Raw genomic sequence first — 22,741 nt, 5'->3', positions numbered from 1 at the left:
CACCAATGGAACTATGGAACTTCTCACTCTCACCTATGGAACTATGGAATACTATGGAACTATTCTCACCAATGGAACTATGGAACTACTCTCACCAATGGAACTACTCTCACCAATGGAACTACTCACCAATGGAACACCTGGAACTACTCTGGAACTACTCTCACCTATGGAACTACTCTCCCTATGGAACTACTCTCCCTATGGAACTACTCTCACCTATGGAACTACTCTCACCAATGGAACTACTCTCACCAATGGAACTACTCTCACCTATGAAACTACTCTCACCTATGGAACTACTCTCACCTATGGAACTACTCTCACCTATGGAACTACTCTCACCTATGGAACTACTCTCACCTATGGAACTACTCTCACCTATGGAACTACTCTCACCTATGGAACTACCCTCCCTATGGAACTACCCTCCCTATGGAACTACCCTCCCTATGGAACTACCCTCCCTATGGAACTACCCTCCCTATGGAACTACTCTCACCTATGGAACTACTCTCACCTATGGAACTACTCTCACCTATGGAACTACTCTCACCTATGGAACTACTCTCCCTATGGAACTACTCTCACCTATGGAACTACTCTCACCTATGGAACTACTCTCCCTATGGAACTACTCACCCTATGGAACTACTCTCCCCCTATGGAACTACTCTCCCCCTATGGAACTACTCTCCCCAATGGAACTACTCTCCCCAATGGAACTACTCTCCCTATGGAACTACTCTCCCAATGGAACTACTCTCCCAATGGAACTACTCTCCCTGTGGAACTACCCTCACCTATGGAACTACTTTCCGGCTACCCGGATAAAGCACTAAATAAACTTCAGTTAGTGCTAAATACGGCTGCTAGAATCCTGACTAGAACCCCAAAAATGTGATCATATTACTCCAGTGCTAGCCTCCCTACACTGGCTTCCTGTCAAAGCCAGGGCTGATTTCAAGGTTTTACTGCTAACCTACAAAGCATTACATGGGCTTGCTCCTACCTATCCCTCTGATTTGGTCCTGCCGTACGTACCTACACATACGCTACGGTCACAAGACGCAGGTCTCCTAATTGTCCCTAGAATTTCTAAGCAAACAGCTGGAGGCAGGGCTTTCTCCTATAGAGCTTCATTTTTATGGAACGGTCTGCCTACCCATGTCAGAGACGCAAACTCTGTCTCAACCTTTAAGTCTTTACTGAAGACTCATCTCTTCAGTGGGTCATATGATTGAGTGTAGTCTGGCCCAGGAGTGGGAGGGTGAACGGAAAGGCTCTGGAGCAACAAACCGCCCTTGCTGTCTCTGCCTGGCCGGTTCCCGTCATTTCACTGGGATTTTCTGCCTCTAACCCTATTACAGGGGCTGAGTCACTGGCTTACTGGGGCTCTCTCATACCGTCCCTGCATCACCTGAGTGGGTTGAGTCACTGACGTGATCATCCTGTCTGGGTTGCCCCCCCGGGTTGTGCCGTGGCAGAGATCTTTGTGGGCTATACTCAGCCTTGTCTCAGGATGGTAAATTGGTGGTAGAAGATATCCCTCTAGTGGTGTGGGGGCTGTGCTTTGGCAAAGTGGGTGGGGTTATATCCTTCCTGTTTGGCCCTGCCCGGGGGTGTCCTCGGATGAGGCCACAGTGTCTCCTAACCCCTCCTGTCTCAGCCTCCAGTATTTATGCTGCAGTAGTTTATGTGTCGGGGGGCTAGGTTCAGTTTGTTATATCTGGAGTACTTCTCCTGTCCTATTAGGTGTCCTGTGTGAATTTAAGTGTGCTCTCTCATATTCTTGCTTTCTCTCTTTCTTTCTCTCTCTCGGAGGACCTGAGCCCTATGACCATGCCTCAGGACTACCTGACATGATGACTCCTTGCTGTCCCCAGTCCACCTGGCAGTGCCGCTGCTCCAGTTTCAACTGTTCTGCCTTATTATTATTGGACCATGCTGGTCATGAACATTTGAACATCTTGGCCATGTTCTGTTATAATCTCCACCCGGCACAGCCAGAAGAGGACTGGCCACCCCACATAGCCTGGTTCCTCTTAGGTTTCTTCCTAGGTTTTGGCCTTTCTAGGGAGTTTGTCCTAGCCACCGTGCTTCTACACTTGCATTGCTTGATGTTTGGGGTTTTAGGCTGGGTCTCTGTACAGCACTTTGAGATATCAGCTGATGTACAAAGGGCTATATAAATAAATTTGATTTCATTTGATTTTTTGATTTGATTTACTCTCCCTATGGAACTACTCTCCCAATGGAACTACTCTCCCTATGGAACTACTCCACCAAAGGAACTACTCTCACCAAAGGAACTACTCTCACCAAAGGAACTACTCTCACCAAAGGAACTACTCTCCCTATGGAACTACTCTCCCTATGGAACTACTCTCCCTATGGAACTACTCTCCCTATGGAACTACTCTCCCTCTGGAACTACCCTCCCTCTGGAACTACCCTCCCTCTGGAACTACTCTCCCTATGGAACTACTCTCCCTATGGAACTACTCTCACCAAAGGAACTACTCTCCCTATGGAACTACTCTCCCTCTGGAACTACCCTCCCTATGGAACTACTCTCCCTATGGAACTACTCTCCCTATGGAACTACTCTCCCTCTGGAACTACTCTCACCAAAGGAACTACTCTCACCAAAGGAACTACTCTCACCAAAGGAACTACTCTCACCAAAGGAACTACTCTCACCAATGGACCATTTGTGCCTCTTGTATTACATAAGACAGAATTGCCGTATGAGAGACGTTTTTGGAGATGTTGCTTACCAGAGGGCAGAGGAGGGTTTGTCACATCTGATGATGTTGATTCAGTAGAGAAAGAGGTCACTGCTGAGGATTGTTTGGATAATGATTTTATAACACGGTGGAGGACATCTTGAGACAGACTCTGTTTCAGCCCTGCTAGGGCCTTGGTGCTGGGTAGCGCTCCAGAGTTAGGGTCAGTGGTCGTGATGGTTGGCTCTCCAGAGGTAGATCCAAGGGTGGTGATCGCTGGATCCCCAGAGGTAGGCCCAGGGGTGGGGCTGGCTGGCTCCCCAGAGGTAGGCCCAGGGGTGGGACTAGCTGGCTCCCCAGAGGTAGGCCCAGGGGTGGGGCTGGCTGGCTCCCCAGAGGTAGGCCCAGGGGTGGGGCTGGCTGGCTCCCCAGAGGTAGGTCCAGGGGTGGGGGTGGGGCTGGGAGTAGAGGTGGATGTTAGCAGGGCTGGGCCTGGAACTGTGGAAGGGCTCAGAGGAGTTTTGGAAGATTCCAGAGGTTTCTTTAGTTTTTTCTTCGGGGAGAAAAATTGTTCCTCCTCTGTAGATTCCAGCAGTCTTTTGCTGGGTTTCCTCAGCCGTTTGTTTTCAGAATGTGCTGTGGGAATAAATAATCAATCAACCAAATCAATCTCTAAAAATAAAAAGCTAACTGTTGACAAACACTGCTGGTACTGAAAGCCATGGCTTACCTGATGTGTCATCTTGCTTCTCCATCCCCAGGTTCAGATCATGGGACCTGATGCGGTCTGGTGTCCCTCCCTGGCCATCTCTGTAGATCCCATTCACCTCCACAGGCCCCTGCGGTGAGGCCACCCCACCCAGGTCCCCTGGATCCTTCCCTGGCTTCACCGGCCCCTGCTGAGCAAACGTCTGCCAGCGCTTCTTAGGGGCCACTTTGGTACCCGGGCTCTTGTCGAGGTAGGATGAGGAGTCAACAGCGGAGGGGACAGGAGGAAGAGGAGGGCCGAGGCCAGGCTCAGCCAGGTCAGCGTGCCCAGAGACAAACTCCCTCCCCCAGGCTAGGTCGGCCATCTCGGGAGAGAGACCAGCGATGGTGGCCCGGAGTTTGGCTGGAGGCCTCGGCTTCCTCCGCTGCTGCTTCTCTACTGCGTTCGCCACCATCTGAGCCAGTACCGTTTTCCCTACATGTTTGTACGTTTCATTTTTTATGATGGGTTTATTTTTAGACTTGGGTTTGGCCGGTGTTCTCTTGGTTGTTGGCGAGCTCGCATGCTGGCCGTTTTGGATTTTGGTCCCCGTTGGTGTCCAGTCCCCGCCAGCAGCAGCGTTAAGGGGGTTGTCTGGTGGTTGGGCGGTGGGTATTACCATGGGTTCTTCCTTGATGAGGTCTGGCAAGGGAGGCATGGTCAGGGGCTTGCCCTCTTTCTCCCTGGTATCATGCATGTCCTTCAGGAGCATCAGGAAAGTACTGAACTTGTAATTAGGCTCAGGTTTAAAGTTAGTGTTAGATTCCCCAGAGTCTCTCTCCTCCTTCACTAAGGATTTGAATGACAGCTCCTTGATATCTTGGAAAGTGTCCATGGGAGAGAGAGAGGAGGTGGAGGAAGAACAGGAGGATATGTCTGAGACAATGTTCTCTTCCTTGACATTAATAGAGGGTATGACAGGCTTACTGGACCCTGGAGTCACATCTTCAGAGTTTTTCCATGATCCGTTGTGGAGGTGCTTCCAATCAGACTCGGGCTGTTTTTTAGGAGAGCTGTGACTAGCAGAGGATCTGGCTTTGTCTGGTGAAGAATCCCTGCTAGTAGACGACTCTGTTCTGATCTGAACGTTATCGCTCATCATCATCATCATCATCATCAGAAGAACGCACATTAAGCCTATCGTCTCTCAAGTTTTGGCTTGAGGCCAGCAGAGCCTCTTTGAGTTCCGTCTCCTTCTCTGCTTTCAGGGCCCTGGTCATCAGACGTCTGCTGGCAGGGAGATGCAGAGACTGCTTATCATGATCATTTTTATTCGTCAGTTCAGAAGAGCTGCCCAACTTCTGTTTTGACTGTAAAACATTTGTGTTTTTTGTAGTTCTGTAATTTAAAAGAGATTTGTTTGCTAAAATGCTTGGAGATGAGGATATAGGAACTACATGCCTAGGAACCACCATGACCACATGCCTGTCTTTGGTCTTTTCAGGAGGAGTAGCCCGCTCCTTCTTGCCCCCTTTCTCTACCTCTTGTGAGGGTTCAGACGATTTCTCTGTGTCTTCTTTAGCAGGTTTCTCAGACCGTTTGGGACGCACAATGGTTGGTACAGAATCCAGGTCTGCGTATGGAGAGTCCTTGGGATCTTCTTCTTTCAGTGGATCAGCTGCAGCAGCAGGCATTTGGTTGGCCAAGTCTAGGATGCTTATTGACTCTGTGGGACTTGCAGCTATATGACCAAAGATCTCCGCCAAACCCTTCCTCTTCCTCTTCTTCTTCTGGCAGGGTTTATTTTTGCTGCTACTGTCGTTCGCTACAGCCAGGTCGGCAGCAGGGGGATGTTTGTTTCTGTTGGGGGGAGGGCTGAGGGAGGGGGGTGCAGTGAGGTTAAAGGAGGAACAAGAGGGGGCCTCGGATGTTTTTTCATCAGGCAGTGGGGAGGACACCCGCTCTTCACCGTTAAAGGCCATGGAAGAAGAGACAGCAGTATTCTTCAGCAGGTCAGGTAGGAGAAACTCAGCTTCCAGCACACTGACTTTCCACGACTCCAACAGCCGCTTGGGTATCTACAGGGGAGAGATGACAAACATCTGGACAAAAGGTGGTCGGTCACCTGTCAAATATGTCCTTATTTCTAAACTATATGGAGTTGTTGTCTTTGTGGAATAGATAGTATGAGTTTAATCTTTAATGTTTTGTGAGACACGCAATGAAACTATTCTGCACCTTTACAACGACAAAAGCAATTTGTGACTTTAAACATATCTCTACTAACAGCAACACACAATGTGAGCTAAATTAAAACCAACAGAAGTTGACAGTCTGTGGTCAGTTACTGTGTATTTGTAGTCCTTTTCCCTCTGTTTCCCTCTCCGTCTCAGCACAGGCAGATCTGAGAACTGCTCTCCTCCTGTGAAGGGGTAGGTAACTTTCCCAGGTACCCAGGCATGGTCTGCCATCTCCGCCACAGTCTCCACGTAATACATACGACAAGGACGACGACTGGGGACTGGAACAGCAGAAAACAAAGACAACTTGTTTTAACATTGATACAAAATGTTATAGGAGAAACTCAAGTGTTTAAATGCTTGTCATTACACAAAGACAAACTGAGCTGGTACATTGAGTTGAAGTAGTTTATAGATAACTGTCAGAGGATGCCCCCATACTATTTGCCATTATATACCACAAACGATGTCAACTTTGGAGTGATTGTGGACAACACATTTTAGATCCAGGTGGTTATTTCTTCTCTCTAGCTGTTATATCCCCCACAGAACCCAGAGGAGAGCTTCACTTCCTTCCCCCACAGAACCCAGAGGAGAGCTTCACTTCCTTCCCCCACAGAACCCAGAGGAGAGCTTCACTTCCTTCCCCCACAGAACCAAGAAGAGAGCTTCACTTCCTTCCCCTACAGAACCAAGAAGAGAGCTTCACTTCCTTCCCCCACAGAACCAAGAAGAGAGCTTCACTTCCTTCCCCCACAGAACCAAGAATAGAGCTTCACTTCCTTCCCCCACAGAACCCAGAGGAGAGCTTCCATTCCTTCCCCCAAGGAAACCAGGACAGCTTCCCTTCCTTCCCCTATAGAACCCAGAGGACAGCTTCCCTTCCTTCCACCACAGAACCCAGAGGAGAGCTTCCCTTCCTTCCCCCAAGGAACGCAGGAGAGCTTCCCTTCCTTCTCCCAAGGAACCCAGAGGAGAGCTTCCCTTTCTTCCCCAAAGGAACCCAGAGGAGCGCTTCCCTTCCTTCCTCCAAGGAACCCAGAGGAGAGCTTCCCTTTCTTCCCCAAAGGAACCCAGAGGAGAGCTTCCCTTTCTTCCCCAAAGGAACCCAGAGGAGAGCTTCCCTTTCTTCCCCAAAGGAACCCAGAGGAGAGCTTCCCTTTCTTCCCCAAAGGAACCCAGAGGAGAGCTTCCCTTCCCTCCCACTTATAATCAATGCTTCATGCCCTGACATAAGAATACACCCATCCTGCGATACGTTTAGATCCAAAACCAATAATACAACTTCCCACCTTTCATGCGTGTGTGTATCCCCTCCAGAGGATCTATGGTAACTCTACAGGGCCACCAGGGGCGGCGGTTGAACTTGGCCCAGACCAGATCTCCCTCCAAGTACTGCACTGCTGGGAGGGGCTTCTTCTTTGGGCTGTTGGACTGAACAAAAAAAATAAACAAAAGGACTTATCACACATATAGGATCATCCCTCTGACTGTTCGAAGCTCTAATGGTAAAAGGGATTTCTTGTATCTTACTATATGTTATTCAAAAATTATTTTTTTGCATCTCAAATTCAAATGTGAAAGAAATACTGTTATCAAATCAATATTATTTTGATTAATATAAAACTAGCCTATATGTTTTATCAGCATATAGTGTACGTAAAATTGAAAAAAAAAATCGAAATATCTGCTTGACAAATACTGTTCCAGGAGATTACACAGTATTTAAAGAACTGGAGATAATGTCAGATAAGATCAGATATCTTTTAGAGCTACCCAGGATGCATCTGCCCCAAGGGTTATTATTATTATTATTATGATTATCAGTAAGAGAGGACACTCACATTCGAGTTGGTTCCAACAGGTGAGGTGAGACCATGGTCATGTGTGTCTCCTGTCATCACACTGTCACTGTCAGAGTCCTGGTCCATACTCCAGCCATCCCCCATGGACATGTCAGGCAGCGCACTGGGGCTCAGAGTAGGGTCCAGTTCAGACAGACTCTTAGACATCAGGTTGAGAACAGAGGGTTTGTATGTGCTGTTATGGCCTACCCCTGAACCAGAGGTGGTGTTAGAGTCTGTGACCGTTCTGTCTCTGGGGGACTTAGAAGAGTGTTGTTGAAAAGGTACCAACTCTTCCTCCTCATCCTCCTCATCCTCCCTGTCCCCACTGTCAAACAAGGTGGACTCGAAATGCAGGTATCCATTGGGGATGGGGGAGCAGCGCTCCAAACTATCAGAACTAACAGGAGAGAAACCGTTCTGATCCCGCATGGAATCCTCGCAGGGTTCTGTCTCTTCGTTACCAGTAGAGGGGGCAGTCGGACCAGGGGAGCCCCAAAACTAGAGCCTCCCACTGGGCTGTGAGAGTGCAAATGGTTCCTGGCATGGAGGTCCTTGGGCTGGGTCCCGGGTCCCAGATCAGACCCAGGTCTGTGTACCATAGTGGAGAGGTCCTGGAGCCTCAGCAGAGGACTGTAGCAGTGGGGCCTCTCCTTCTCTGCCTGGTTATACCCGTAGCTAGGTGCCTGTTTGAGGGAGGAGGTTGACAGTTGCATGGTCGTCGAAGGTTGGTCTGTTGAGCCACGCTTGGCGCTGCTGTTGCACTGGTTTCTATACGAAGTGGTGGAAACTGAAAGGCGATTGGGGGGCCTCAGCTCTGGCTGGCCTGAGCTATAAGATGTGGCTGAAGCTGAGCCGCCCCGAAGAGCCCGTCTGTATGAAGAATTCATGTTGTCATGGCTCCTTCCTGTCATTGTAAAAGAAAATGCAGGTTAGGGTGGTTGAGGTAAACCTTCTAGCAAACAACCAGGTTTTTTTCCTATCCAGCTTACAGTGTGGTCAATTCATATGGTTCAGACTCATGCACTGTTTGAAATAGCTACAATGTTACAAAACAATTGTTAAAAAACACAAGAATGTATATAAACCATACTGTCTGTGTGTAAATAACAACTCACGTTCCACGCGACAATAACATAAAGAAAGACTACCGCATAGCCTACACGTAATAATACGACATTTGCATGGCTTCCCCTCTGAAGGCCGTCCGTAGTGGTAGCAGAGAAGACAAAAAGCTCAGGAAAACCCAGCGAGCGACCGGTGTGCTCTGCCCCGTTCACAATAAAATCATATCTACTCGTTCTGGGGTTTTTTCAAATATCAAAATAGAACGATCGCAAATACTGAAACGATAGATCTGTGCAACATTGATCGCGCTGCCAACCTGACTGTCTGTAGGGGAGTCAATACAGTCAAAGCCATCATACAGAATGGCTCACACAAGTAGCCTACACAGAGCCTATAAACCGACATAGGAAGCATCCATTCTAACTCACAAAAGGACGGTTCAAAACGTGTAAAAACATAGTCTGTTTTAAAAAACGCAATAATCTTACCATTTGGAGGTCGGTCACAATAACACCAACTGCGGGTCTTTCAGATTGGGGCATGAAGCGTGTGTTTTTTTCGATTTGTGAAAGCGGATCTGCACAATCCCAGCAGTAGCAGCAGCACTAGGCCAAGAAAGACCAACAGCTCTCATTCTCTCCCCTTCACCTCCTGTCCTATCTCACCAGCGGCGGCCTTTCCAAAACAGTCACCAATAGACCAAAGAAAAATGTAACCTTCCATTTTAGTGCATAAAAAGTCAGTGTAGCGTACACCACCTTAGTCCCTAGCAATTACAATATCATTTTTACTACATGGTTGTTTTGCGGGCTGTCGAAATGCCCCTCCAGTTATGTTAAAACAAACCGTGCTAGACGGACTGGCTGTGTTGGCGAGCAGAGCTGAGCAACCAATCCGCACAGCCACCCAACCCCCCCGTCTGCGAAGCCGCGGATCACAGCACATCGGGCCCGGGCACTCTCTCAACCTATCAGTCCTCAGTCACTAGAGAACACTGGTCTACAGTCACACTGACGAATCCAGATGTAGGCTACTATATCCCCTCGTGTGTTTTAGTCAACATACACGAAACCCTTGGCTAGATAAAGACTATTTAATATGGGGTTATGTGAGTGGAAGGTATGTCACATTGATAAACCATTGCGCCACTGGTTTCCTTATCCCAACAAAGGCGTAACTTGCTCCCTCCATTTTGGATAAGCAGAGAGGTTGGAGAGAGTGATGATTTTGTGACCACAACGAACACGGATCAATAGTTCGAATGTGGTCGACTGGAAAACAGCGCAAGCGGATGCGGCCTAGTCAAAGTTTTAAAATAGACTAAGCGCCATATTGCCTGACAGCAGAGAAAATAGGCCATGTCCGTAGCAATACACATGTCAATGGGGTGGGGGGGGGCAAGTCCCTAACTAAAGTCGGACCCCTGGACCCCTCAATGAGGTGCACTATAATATTGTTAATTCGGCTAAATGCTTATCAGTTTTTTCCGCGTATCCTGTAATAAGTTCGCATTAAAAAATAACAGTGACAGCAGCCTTTAATAAAGAGAAGAATACGCCTTTTGCATAGTGGCCACACAAAAGGCTCGCCATACTTCGTGCCCTACTGCCACTGTAATAAACTCGCTTCGCACAATACCCATCACTGGTACATCGAAATGACAGTTGTCAAATAGGCTACAGACATGATTTTATAGCCAATTCGAATTAATCATATTACCTGATAGGATATTTGCCTCGGCTGCTCTTCATTGATGACCAATCTGTAGATTTGTAGCCTTATGAGGCCGTCACTCAGAACGTAGGGCGAAGAGAATGAACATTCAATGTCAGAGGACAAAAATAAGAAAATTCGTTTAGATTTTTTGTCTCTCGAAGTGGCCCAATGTTTTTATGTTGAAATTATATTTAAAGGTGATGTTCTTTTTTTCCTCATTCAATATTGGTTTCTCAGTTCTATGAGATTTCACAACACAGGCCATGTGTAATTCGAGGCCTATGTAAGACACGATACCCAGGTTTATGTACGTAAATCTTCTTAGAAAAAATATTCTAGGATGCGAATATCAGGTATAAACAGTATTTCTTATATTTATTTTAGAGTGGTTGGACATGCAATCAGTGTTTTATAAAGGTGGAGTCCACTGGCTCATAGGGGGACCTGGACCCCATGATATGATAAGATACAGAGTTTTGTCTGCACTTTACAAATGGAAATGATCTACACTGTTGTTTATACACTACACTATTAAAATGTCAGTGACAGTCAAGACAATATCATTTTAGAATGACCATTTCACTTTCATTTTTGGTCATACATACAGAAAACTATCTTAACGTTACACATAATCCACCAAAAAGCATTTTCTCCGTTGGTTAAAATGATAGTTCCTACTCAACACCATTCTGGGTTTGCTTTAATCAATTGATAGTTAACTTGTGAGAACAAAGAATAAAGGATAATACAGTACATTGAGAAGACAAAACCATTAATATTCACAAAGAGTTAGAAATAACAATTCCTTTGTCGTCAAATAAGTATTATGAGAGGTTTTCAGATGCACTGTGTTCGTGTCAGTTTGTTTTTTATTTTTTTGTAATCTTTATTTAACTAGGCAAGTCCGTTAAGAACAAATTCTTATTTATGGCCTACCCCGGCCAAAATCTCCCCTAACTTGGACGACGCTGGGCCAATTGTGCACCACCCTATGGGACTCCCAATCACAGCCGGTTGTGATACAGCCCGGGATCGAACTCGGGTCTGAAGTGACGCCTCTAGCACTGCGGTGGAGTGCCTTAGATCGCTGTGCCACTCGGGAGGCCCAAAAGTTCAAGCACAATTTCAAAAAACATGTTGTAACAATGTTATATTGCATGAAATCCTGTGTATAAATATGATGTGTATAAATACAAATAAAAAATATGTTATACCATACAACACAAAAAGACACAAACACTGCCACACGCACTCTGGGAGATGCTTAAGATTCATGTTTTGCTAGTGTGTTTTGTGTTGTTTCCTGCTAAGATTCATGTTTTGCTAGTGTGTTTTGTGTTGTTTCCTGCTAAGATTCATGTTTTGCTAGTGTGTTTTGTGTTGTTTCCTACTAAGATTCATGTTTTGCTAGTGTGTTTTGTGTTGTTTCCTACTAAGATTCATGTTTTGCTAGTGTGTTTTGTGTTGTTTTCTGCTAAGATTCATGTTTTGCTAGTGTGTTTTGTGTTGTTTTCTACTAAGATTCATGTTTTGCTAGTGTGTTTTGTGTTGTTTCCTACTAAGATTCATGTTTTGCTAGTGTGTTTTGTGTTGTTTCCTGCTAAGATTCATGTTTTGCTAGTGTGTTTTGTGTTGTTTCCTGCTAAGATTCATGTTTTGCTAGTGTGTTTTGTGTTGTTTCCTGCTAAGATTCATGTTTTGCTAGTGTGTTTTGTGTTGTTTCCTACTAAGATTCATGTTTTGCTAGTGTGTTTTGTGTTGTTTCCTACTAAGATTCATGTTTTGCTAGTGTGTTTTGTGTTGTTTCCTACTAAGATTCATGTTTTGCTAGTGTGTTTTGTGTTGTTTCCTACTAAGATTCATGTTTTGCTAGTGTGTTTTGTGTTGTTTCCTGCTAAGATTCATGTTTTGCTAGTGTGTTTTGTGTTGTTTCCTACTAAGATTCATGTTTTGCTAGTGTGTTTTGTGTTGTTTCCTACTAAGATTCATGTTTTGCTAGTGTGTTTTGTGTTGTTTCCTGCTAAGATTCATGTTTTGCTAGTGTGTTTTGTGTTGTTTTCTACTCAGATGCATTTTCAATGTGGAAAACATCAGGAGGACAAGCAAACTACTAATGATAAAAGCACATTATATCAGAGCATAAAATAAACAGATGAATGAAAGTCAGATATTTAAACATTGAAACAAAACATCAACCCTTCTCCAGACAGCGAGCATTTGACATATGACGAATAGTAGGCTATTTCTCATTCCTGTTTAGCTAAAGTATATTGATTGTATTTATTATATGCTTTATCATGCAATTTCTGTAAAATAAGATTACAAACTTATTGAAAAAAAGAGCGATTTCAGTCTTTGGATAGGGACAGATGACATGGTGACAATATCAGCAGAGTGCAATGAAGAGAGGAGGAGCCATTCATTAGGAACCAGTGCCAGACATATCCAAAAGTCAACCAATATTTTGGCTACATGTGTCCCTGCTGGTCATCAACACCCTTTAGGACAAGCACTCAACTATGATTTCCAGGCAATAGATAGAGACGCAGGCATAACTACTCGTTAGGTTCCTCCACTTTGCCCGTAGGCTCACGCAAGCCTCGTTTCTGCATCAGGTTGTAAGGGAAAGGTGCCACTTCGAAGCTGGCATAGTCCAGTTTCTTGGCTCCGCCGACGCAGTTACTGAAGTCTAGTTTCTTGGTACCATCACAGCTCCCGTACTCCAGTTTCTTGAGCCGAGCCAGAGTCTTGATGCTACCAGGAGGCCTGCCAGGGCTAACCTTGTAGCCAGCCGCTTTGGTCGTACCCAGAGGCCTGCCGGGACTGGTCTTGAACCCCGCAGCTTTCGTGGTCCCCAACGGACGCCCAGTGCTTGTCCGGTAACCGGCTGACTTCGTGGTCCCCGAGGGTCTCCCTCTACGGCCGGATTTGACAACGCTGCCTTTCTTTTTTTTGGAGCTCTCTGTCCCAGTTGGAGCCTCACTGGGCCCTCGGATCCTCACTGTCTGAGGGTGGAACTCATTCTGGGTCTCTTGTTGCATTTGACAGGGCATGGGCTTGTGCAGGTTTGGGTGGGGCAGCTGTAGAGTAGGGGGTGGAGGCGAAGGGTAGAATTTGTTGGATTGCGAGCTACATAAGTCAAAGTGGCTGGTTGGTTGTTGACACTCCTCTGCAAGGCCACTCATGCAATAGTCATTGCTGCTGCCAGTGACTTGGTGCATCATTTTCTGTTGAGGGGTACAAATGAAAGGGAAGCAGGTTTAGAGTCATTGAATTGGTATGTGTGACACAAACTTACGAGCATGCACATAAACACACACACACACACACACACACACACACACACACACACACACACACACACAATAAGAACCTAAGTTGGTGATGCACATCACTATGTAATGCATATGTTTATAAAGTATCTATTCTATGCGCAAACATCTTGTCCAACATTATTAATTAGAACAGGCTATTGTTGCAAAACCATATCGGCGGTGTTAATACAATACGCAACGTAGTGTCTCGCTATTATGCGTTTACAACCCAATAATACAACAGCCGTATAAATGGGGCAATGGGCGCTACTACAACGAAATACCACGAATAAAACTGCTGCATTTGCGAGTACATTTTGAGAACATTAAAAAACCACAAACCTCATTTGTAGGTGGATCATAGAATGCAAAGGGTTAAATATGAAACCGATTTTCCATTCTTGACCTCCATAACATCCTAAAAACGCATGTATTCTACGCCTTTATATTCCATGGATATTAACTTGATCCTGGATGACATTATGCGCCGGGTATTTGATATTTATTTCTTCTTCTAAGGACAGAGGTTTAAGTGAGAAAGGCAGCCATTTTCCTCTGGTTTCTTTCTTTTATAAAATAGGAGGGGCTCAAAGCGCAGGCGCGCCAGACTTTAAGGAAACCTAGCAGCCCTATAAAGACATTTACTGTAATAAAAACATGGCATGTAATCCGGACATATTTCGATCAAGAATATAGGATATTATGTATTTTATTTGTAATCTTTGTTTTGAAATTGTGGGCATTGTGTCCGGGAAATGAGGTAACAGGTTTGAAACAGTTTTAGAAACGGTCGTCACTTGTGACAGCCAGTCATAAACCCCGCCCATTTCTACGTCTCGTCTTAAAATGTGATTTTAAACCTTAAAATTAAACCTAACATTACCTACACTGCTAACCTTATGCCTAACCGTAACCTTATATTAAGACCAAAAAGCAAATTTGTGTTTTCATAACATTTTACGATATAGGTCATATTTACTTTGCGGCTGTGGTAACTAGTGGGAACCTTTATAAACAGAGGTTAATCAATACTGTACTTTCAGTAGGTGGTAGTATAACAAAGACAAACATTAAGTACAGGATAAAAAAAATAGCTTGATCTACTAAACCGTGTAACTACATTTGACCTGACGTTAGTGGGAAAGCAATCTAATTTACAGAACTCACATCAGTTTTTGTGTACAGTTTCATATATATATTCACATTTCAGTCGCATCGCTAGTTCTTCACTGTCTGATTGTCAAACAGTAGTTTGCCTCTGTGAAACTGTAAACAAATATTTTCTATACACATTTATTTGACTGCATCCGCAAATCAACTAGCCTCACTATTTACGAAGCTACAAATCAACTAGCTTCGCTCTGGCTATAAATAAACACCAAAAAACAGAGAAATTGTTTTGTGTTTTGAAAGTGTTTTGTTTATAATACATCATATTTAATATGAGCTACATGTTGTGTGTATGAACTGACATGTATGTGGAACTGATAGATACATTTAAAAACATGAACATGTAGTGTATGTCAATTGTACATTTTTTGTCTGTAAAGTTTTTTTGGTTATGTGTCCGGGACCCCAGTAAGACTAGCTGTCACCATTAGCGTCGACTAATGAGGATCCTAGCAAATCAAAACAATCATGACAACAGAAAGACTACATTTACTGTAATACGTTGTACTGTTGAGCTTAAAGCTGGGAAGCAATAATACACATAGGCAAGGCATTTCCCAGTAACATTGTTCCACTAGTCATTCATTCCCTATTGAGTTCACAGGACTTAGGTCCAGTTGATTAAGCAAAACGTTTAAAACAACAACAAAAAAATACCCCCAAATGGCACCCTCTATTCCCTCAGCCTGGACTCGTAGCCCTTAATAGCTCTACAGATGGTAGGGAGTATGGTGTAATTTGGGACACAAGCTATGCCAGTTATTAGCGCTCCCTAATGATCTTGGTCCGTTTTTGTATCTTGGTAAACATGTCCACATACTTGTCCCTGACGCTGACTGTCATTCCACCCAGGATGGAGGGGGTCAGACTGGGTAGAGAGAGAACAGAGAAGACATTCAGACTTGAAGCAGCATGTACAAACCAGCTCATAATCACTATATTTCACAGACTTTATGGTGAGGATTTTAGTCAGGAGTAACAAGAAATGTAATCCCTAAAATGTCAATGTTTCTGATTCTGTAGGTGGACTGTGATTCCATTATCCTTTCATCCACCGTTGCTTGGTGTTATGTATATTTAGTATTAGCTTTTCAGCAGCCTCCTCTGGGAGTTCCTAGTTCCTACCTTAGTCTCCAGCTTGAGCGTCTCTCCTTTGACCAAGAAGCCATTCAGAGCAACTCTCAGGTCTTTGAGGTTATTAGCAGCATCCAGAGGCTGGGAAAGAGACACAGGATTAAGAAAATGTCAAATACATGCAAATCATTCATCTGCAAATAATCAAGCCCTGTAAATATAAAACATGTCAATTACATTTGACTGAGAAACTAGGAGTAGAAACCCATTAAGTGTAGATGTGTTGGTTGTTACCAGTGTTGGGGAGTAGAAACCCATTAAGTGTAGATGTGTTGGTTGTTACCAGTGTTGGGGAGTAGTGAACTACAAATAGTTAAACGAGTAATTTCCTTACATTTTGCAGTATCTTGGTGGTAGTTTAACTAAATTCAAATATTAGTACTGTTTTCAGTAGTTCATATTTTGTTTGCCATGTAGTGGTGTTTTCGGCATCAGACGTTTGTGTTTAATAGGCTGAATTACACTTGTCATGTTAACATCTGACTTTTGAGTGATAATATTCTTGCAAATTGTAGTCAATTACATTTTAGATATGATAATTTTTCACGAAGTAGTTTGGATGTAGTGAAATACACTTATAAACTATTTAATATGTATATATATTAATAAACTATATTTTTCTTATGGGTAACTTTACTGTAACTTAACTTATTCCAGTTCGAAGTAATTGGTAGCTTAGTAAATTAAATTTTCAGAGTAGCTTCCCTAACACTGGTTGATACATTGTATCAAGCTTGATCATTAATTCAATTAGTTTTGTTACTGTTATGGTATCAGACAGGTCTGTCAAATCTAATGACTGTTAAACATAAGTCCTCGTGGACGCGAGCTGTACCGATTTCAAAGTGACGATGTAGCTATAGGGTTTAGGTGAAGAGGTTCAGTTAACTATATGTTCTTTTACAACAGAAAATAAACGTTAAATATTGAATGTCTTACCTGCTGTCCTCCTTGCCTCAAAGGTGCTGCCATTTTATCCTGGGTAGTGCTACCCGGGTACCGTGGGACGTCGCTACCCTAAACCCTAACCTTAACCCCTACTACAGTTCCCTAACCTTAACCATAACCTCAAATCTTACCTTAACCATTTTAAATGTCAAATTCAATGGAGTAACCTCGGAGTTGGGACGAGGAGAGGAATCACGATTGCATGGACCATTTCTCATACTGCTGACTAGGGTGAAACTCAATGCGCATGCGTGTGTCTTAAACATTAGGAGCCGCTTTAAATTCTGGATAGTTGCTTTTGCATCCTGCCAGTCCGTTGTATTTATTCACTGTGAATTATTATATATAGTTTTTATACCATTTATTTCAGCTTGATAACCTGCATATGCATTTGAATAGCAATAGACCTAATCATACTATTATCCACAATATTCATGGTATTTATTGTGATAGATGAATTATTTTAATAACGAGATCACATTGAAGTTCCCATTTGCAACCACACGGTGGGAGTAAAGCCCAGATGAAGGGGACGGGTGAGGTACGTCGGCCAATGACGTAAACGCAGCAATATACCGGGGGGTTTCGTTTTATCTGACTCGGGTTACCCCGGCGTGAGAAATTTGAATCGGGTGAAAAGTGATTGCATTTGTTTAGGAACCGGGCTGGCTCCCGAGCGTGAGCCAGGTGCCCAGCTCTGGCCGTCGGCGTTGTCGGCTCAAAACAAAAGTGACGTAATTAAACACGTGGTGGAGGGATGAGTTGGATTCTGTGTTTCCACATGCAAAAGTGATTAAGAAAAACGATTTATCTGCCTTCCCCAATCCTAGTTTGAAAATTCAAACATTTCTTTTATGGAAAAGAGATGTTACTGGGCGATGCACCATGCTGCCTTGTTGACAACTTGACAGAGAGACGCAGAGTAATGTTTGATTTGAGTAATTGCGCTCCTCCCTCCCCGCTTTCGCCTGATGTTGTGAGGGAGCGTTTCCCCGTTCATCTCGGGCCAGTGTAATAAAACTCTCTCATTGATTGTTGCTCGGTGAAGAAGCAGGGTTGGGTCCTCGGAATTTCATACAGAGACAGTTTTCTCCAACTGCACCACGCATTTCTTTAGCTATTTCAGATAAACAGGATATCGAGGCGCATGCAGCGCTTATTTTTTTAACGAGTAGCTAACTAGTAAGGGGGGGGGGTTGAACCAATTTAAAGCAGGTGTCGGTGACCTAGCTAGCTCGTACATTCATTTTCGACGAAAGCAAAAAGAGTGCGAATGACGAGAACGCATTAACTACACTAGTTTTCAATAGGTAACCTAACTAGGGAGTTTGCTCGCTGAAATATAACCAGACATGGACGACAAGTCATTCACTAAGGAATTGGATGGGTGGATTGAGCAACTCGGCGAATGCAAACAGCTCTCGGAAAATCAAGTCAAAGCCCTTTGCGAGAAGGTAATTTTAACCCGTTTAATTCGTATGATCTTGCAAGCCCTTAGTCGGCAAATGAGCTTAGCTAATATTTACTATGTTAAGCAACTCTCTTAAATTGTTATTTGGTCCGAGCACGGTTAATTTCCCCACCGGCTATGGTTTGTCACTGCTAGTTAGTTAGTTACTAGTTCGTTACTAGTTAGTTAGTTACTAGCTACATTATTCTGAAAATGGCGGCGGAGTCTATAGCCATTACATCCACTGTGGGGTTGGCTGACATGCGTTGTTGTATTCTTTATTTATATGAATGTGTTTGGAAATTTCAATTTGTTTTTTACGCTCCGTTCTGGCTTGTTGCAGTTGAATTTCCAATTGTGCCCCTTGGGTATCAACTACCCGTATATAGTTAGAGCTTAAAAATATGCATGCATTTTATAAATAAAGTACTCAAACAAGAAATAACATACACAGACCCGAACTCCCGCTCTTCCCCTTTGTATCCCCTATTTCCCCCCCACCCTCTTGTTTAAATTCCTAACCCCAAACTCTTACGTCTCATTTCTTTCCCAGGCCAAAGAGATTCTGACGAAGGAGTCTAATGTACAGGAGGTGAGATGTCCGGTCACCGTGTGCGGAGATGTCCACGGACAGTTCCATGACTTGGTGGAGCTGTTTAAAATCGGAGGGAAGTCTCCGGACACCAACTACCTCTTCATGGGAGACTATGTGGACAGGGGCTACTACTCTGTAGAGACAGTCAGCCTCCTAGTATCTCTCAAGGTAAACATAGACAAATGTTTTAGAGCAGGAAAGGGCAACTTTAATGGGGGTGCCCCCCCCATATAAATCTAAATGCATCATGAGGGGCTGCAGTGGAATTGCCTGATGACTCAAAAGGAGTTCATCTAATTAAGTAATTTCATGCAATTTTGCCATAAGGTGGACAGCAATGTTTGTTAAATCTATTGGGGCCCCTGGTCTGTGTCCGGCCATGATTAATACAAGTTTAGATCGCTGACTAGGCTAACTTACCAATCTAAACATTTTTAGCTTGCATGGACTAATTGAGTGACTGTTAGTGACACATAATGAGAGAAACTGCTGATGCACGACCACAATATTTATTGAAGCTTATCAATTCTAATTCTAAACAGTAAATTGAGACCCTGACTGAGTCCCTATTGATACATGGGCCCTACAAAATGCCCGTGGCCCGCCAGTTGCCCATTCCTGCTTTAGAGTGTATTCTATAATAGCTTCGGCTGATTCCTTTCTGATATTGCTTAGTTCATGTATTTTGCACAGGGAAAAACTGCAACCAGGTTAAAACTCAAACTGGTAGTGGAGGCCAGTAGGTCTACAGGGAGGACAGCCTACTGATATAACACAGGATAAGATTCACTGGCTGCTACTGTAAATGTCGTCGTCAACCTTAAACCATGTCTGGTTGACGCGAGAACAGAAGGTGCAGTCACTGTGAATGTAATGTCTTGTTATGCGCATTTTGTCCTATCCAGAGATATTAATAACTTGTTTTTCAGGTGAGGTACCGTGAGCGAATCACAATCCTCCGAGGGAACCACGAGAGCAGACAGATCACCCAGGTGTACGGCTTCTACGACGAGTGTTTAAGAAAATACGGAAACGCCAACGTCTGGAAGTACTTCACAGACTTATTTGACTATCTGCCCCTCACTGCCCTGGTAGATAACCAGGTGAGATATTAGTGGTTACAGGTGCATTATGCAGAAATCACTCTGCCATTTCATGGTTGCAAAAAATTCTAACAGTTTGCTTAATTTCAGTTTATGTAACAATACCAGCAGTCATTGTGTAGAGAATCATCGTACCATCTAAAGTACTGTGAAATATATATTTTCCATAACCAAAAATATATATATATTTTTGCTGTTTGAAGCAAATCAAAACCGACAGTAAAAGGCACACACATGAAACTTAAGACCGGGAAGCGTAGAAATAATGCACACAGAACAGATCTACCACTTTTTAGGCTTAGTTTCAATGAGAAAGTCAGCTCTATAACTCACACTTCTATGTGAATTTGGTCGCATTGCCCCCCCCCCTCCCGAAAAGTGACATATTTTAATGTGTTACATATTTATTTATTAGTAGAAGCATTACATAAGTGTCTTTTGATCGGGTCCTTGAAGAGCGCTATATAAAACTCATGTACTATTAGGATCACTGTTCTGAAGGAAAGGAGATTCAGCAACATGGAGGACAATGGAATTCAATAAAAAAATATATTTTCTTTCTTTTTTACAAATGGAACCAACTATTTTTCGGATTTTGACCTTAGTCAAAAACCACGATGAAGGCTAAAAGCCGTAACGCGTTGGTTCTACTTTTAGCAAAAATTGTCTGTGTTTTTGAATCTCCTCTCCTTCAGTTTGCTCCTCAATTCATGCTCCGTGGTTGGAAAGAGGTCTCTTCCTTGATCACTACTGTTATTACATAACCATGTAATTCAGCAGCAATGTGCTGTACAATACAGATTGTACAAATCAAAACATCTACAACCCAACACGGTGTTAGATGGTATTTTAAGCCTTAATGATTTGATTCGTTCGAACACATTTAGAAATGTCCTGACTTGTTGTTCCTCTGCAGATCTTCTGTCTCCACGGTGGACTGTCCCCCTCTATAGACACACTGGAACACATCAGAGCGTTGGATCGCTTACAGGAAGTTCCTCATGAGGTCAGCTCACTTCCACGTTCCTAGAAACGACGTCCAATCTTCATACTACCATGCTAGTTAGAATGCATGTCCAATATGTTCCTAGAAACAATGTCCAATCCTCATACTACCATGCTAGTTAGAATACATGTCCAATATGTTCCTAGAAACAATGTCCAATCTTCATACTACCATGCTAGTTAGAATACATGTCAAATATGTTGTTTCATAATATTGACTTGACTTAAACACTTCTGTGTGACAGCGTTTTGCCTCTCGCCAGGAGATCCCTGCTTTGTTCAGTTCATGTAGAGTGATGTGTTTCCAGTTGTTCAGCATCTTCATAGTGTGGATATTGAACCACCTGGAGTCTGTAAGCCCTGACTTTGTATAGCAGATGTTTAATCTGTTCCATGGACTTCTGGCCAACCAGTCACTACTCATCTCACAGTTGTAGTATGCGCTCAGCAAACACCTTTGATAAAATCATGTGGTGACTCTGTGTTGCAGCATGACCTCACCAATATGGCCACCGTATTCACATCATGTGGTGTTCGCTGTATTGTTGACCTTACTGACATGGCCACCGTCTCCTTCCCCCAGGGTCCGATGTGTGACCTGCTGTGGTCAGACCCTGATGACCGTGGCGGCTGGGGCATCTCTCCCCGCGGTGCCGGCTACACCTTTGGACAGGACATCTCAGAGACTTTCAACCATGCTAACGGACTCACCCTGGTCTCCAGAGCTCACCAGCTGGTCATGGAGGTATGTTTTTAAGTACTGAAAATGTATGTATTTTTATACTAAAATGCAGACTTTCTTTTGTATTTGCATGAATTCCTTTTTTCTTTTTTTTGATTGTCTTGATCCTAGATGTACCTCTGGTTTCCTGAGTGTTTGTTTTTGACAGGGTTATAACTGGTGCCATGACCGTAACGTAGTGACTATCTTCAGTGCACCCAATTACTGCTATCGCTGTGGAAACCAGGCCGCCATCATGGAGCTGGATGACACACTCAAGTACTCCTTGTAAGTATTCACTTCAGAATAAAATTCCTGTTGACAATTCTTTACTTTAGCTTTATTGTTAAACTCCGTACATTGGAAATTGTTACGAGTAGATAAATGAGTTGGCAAGCTTCCTTTTCTTATCTTGATTGATGAAATGAAGTGAACCCTCTATTAGATGGAACGTCGCTCCAAGGCCTCGTATCAGATGTGTGACTGTGTTTCTATTCCAGCCTTCAGTTCGACCCCGCCCCTCGCAGAGGTGAACCCCATGTGACCCGCCGCACTCCTGACTACTTCCTGTAAAAGATCCCAATGCCTGTGAAGTATTGCTCTAGATTCTTCTTAGTGAAGATGCGGGAGAAGATGCGGGAGAAGGGAGCATCGGTGTAGAGTTGTGACAAAGTAAGCATCCATCAATCCATGGACCAAAATGTGTGCCACAATTTCACAAAATGCAAAATGGAAAAAAAATGTCACATTAATCTTTAAAGAAGACCACACAACCGACACCCACCCCAGTCCATGGAACCAGTTCCTTCTCTCTCTGTGCATGATGTTATATTTATCTCTGAAAATGATTCTTCATTGTAAAGATTACAGTGTACTATATAGTAATAGGGTGCCATTTTGGAAGCAGACAGTCTCATAGTACCTGCTGGTTTTGTCAGGAAAAAGATCTGCTTTGAATTAATTAATCTGCTGAGATTAAGGCTTAAATGTAACCCTTGTGGTAGGAACATAATTAT

General features: G+C 43.8%; 3 protein-coding genes across 4 annotated transcripts in view; 1 reads left to right on the top strand and 2 right to left on the bottom strand.

Annotated features, from left to right (window-relative positions):
• LOC123992395 (histone-lysine N-methyltransferase, H3 lysine-36 specific-like) overlaps window positions 1-9,602 on the bottom strand; it is a 39,972-nt gene extending 30,370 nt beyond the window's left edge. Inside the window, 7 exon segments of the mRNA XM_046293536.1 lie at window positions 2,781-3,365; window positions 3,460-4,569; window positions 4,571-5,495; window positions 5,766-5,938; window positions 6,950-7,091; window positions 7,502-8,408; window positions 9,058-9,602. Coding sequence (XP_046149492.1) covers window positions 2,781-3,365; window positions 3,460-4,569; window positions 4,571-5,495; window positions 5,766-5,938; window positions 6,950-7,091; window positions 7,502-7,933 — 3,367 coding nt within the window. The 5' untranslated portion in view covers window positions 7,934-8,408; window positions 9,058-9,602.
• Window positions 9,603-11,594: 1,992 nt separating this feature from the next.
• Window positions 11,595-17,099, bottom strand: LOC123993709 (UPF0461 protein C5orf24 homolog). Of its 2 annotated transcripts, none has more exons than XM_046296125.1 (4): window positions 16,843-17,099; window positions 15,895-15,984; window positions 15,590-15,637; window positions 11,595-13,512 (listed from the first exon to the last, which is right to left on the bottom strand). In XM_046296125.1, exons 1-4 carry the CDS (start codon window positions 16,873-16,875, stop codon window positions 12,841-12,843), a joined length of 843 nt encoding a protein of 280 aa, XP_046152081.1. In that variant the 5' UTR covers window positions 16,876-17,099; the 3' UTR covers window positions 11,595-12,840. The 2 variants fall into 2 exon arrangements, with proteins under 2 accessions (XP_046152081.1, XP_046152080.1); XM_046296124.1 differs by having other exon boundaries at window positions 16,983-17,091.
• A 772-nt stretch (window positions 17,100-17,871) lies between these two features.
• Window positions 17,872-22,457, top strand: LOC123993708 (serine/threonine-protein phosphatase 2A catalytic subunit alpha isoform-like). The gene is made up of 7 exons (XM_046296123.1): window positions 17,872-18,305; window positions 18,855-19,064; window positions 19,826-19,999; window positions 20,916-21,005; window positions 21,588-21,749; window positions 21,895-22,013; window positions 22,226-22,457. The coding sequence occupies exons 1-7, from the start codon at window positions 18,204-18,206 to the stop codon at window positions 22,296-22,298; spliced, it is 930 nt and encodes a 309-aa protein (XP_046152079.1). The 5' UTR covers window positions 17,872-18,203; the 3' UTR covers window positions 22,299-22,457.
• Window positions 22,458-22,741: the final 284 nt, after the last annotated feature.

This window comes from Oncorhynchus gorbuscha, linkage group LG13, assembly GCF_021184085.1.
Source record: "Oncorhynchus gorbuscha isolate QuinsamMale2020 ecotype Even-year linkage group LG13, OgorEven_v1.0, whole genome shotgun sequence".
Classification (NCBI taxonomy): Eukaryota; Metazoa; Chordata; class Actinopteri; order Salmoniformes; family Salmonidae; genus Oncorhynchus; species Oncorhynchus gorbuscha.
This window is presented reverse-complemented; position numbering and strand designations above follow the sequence as displayed.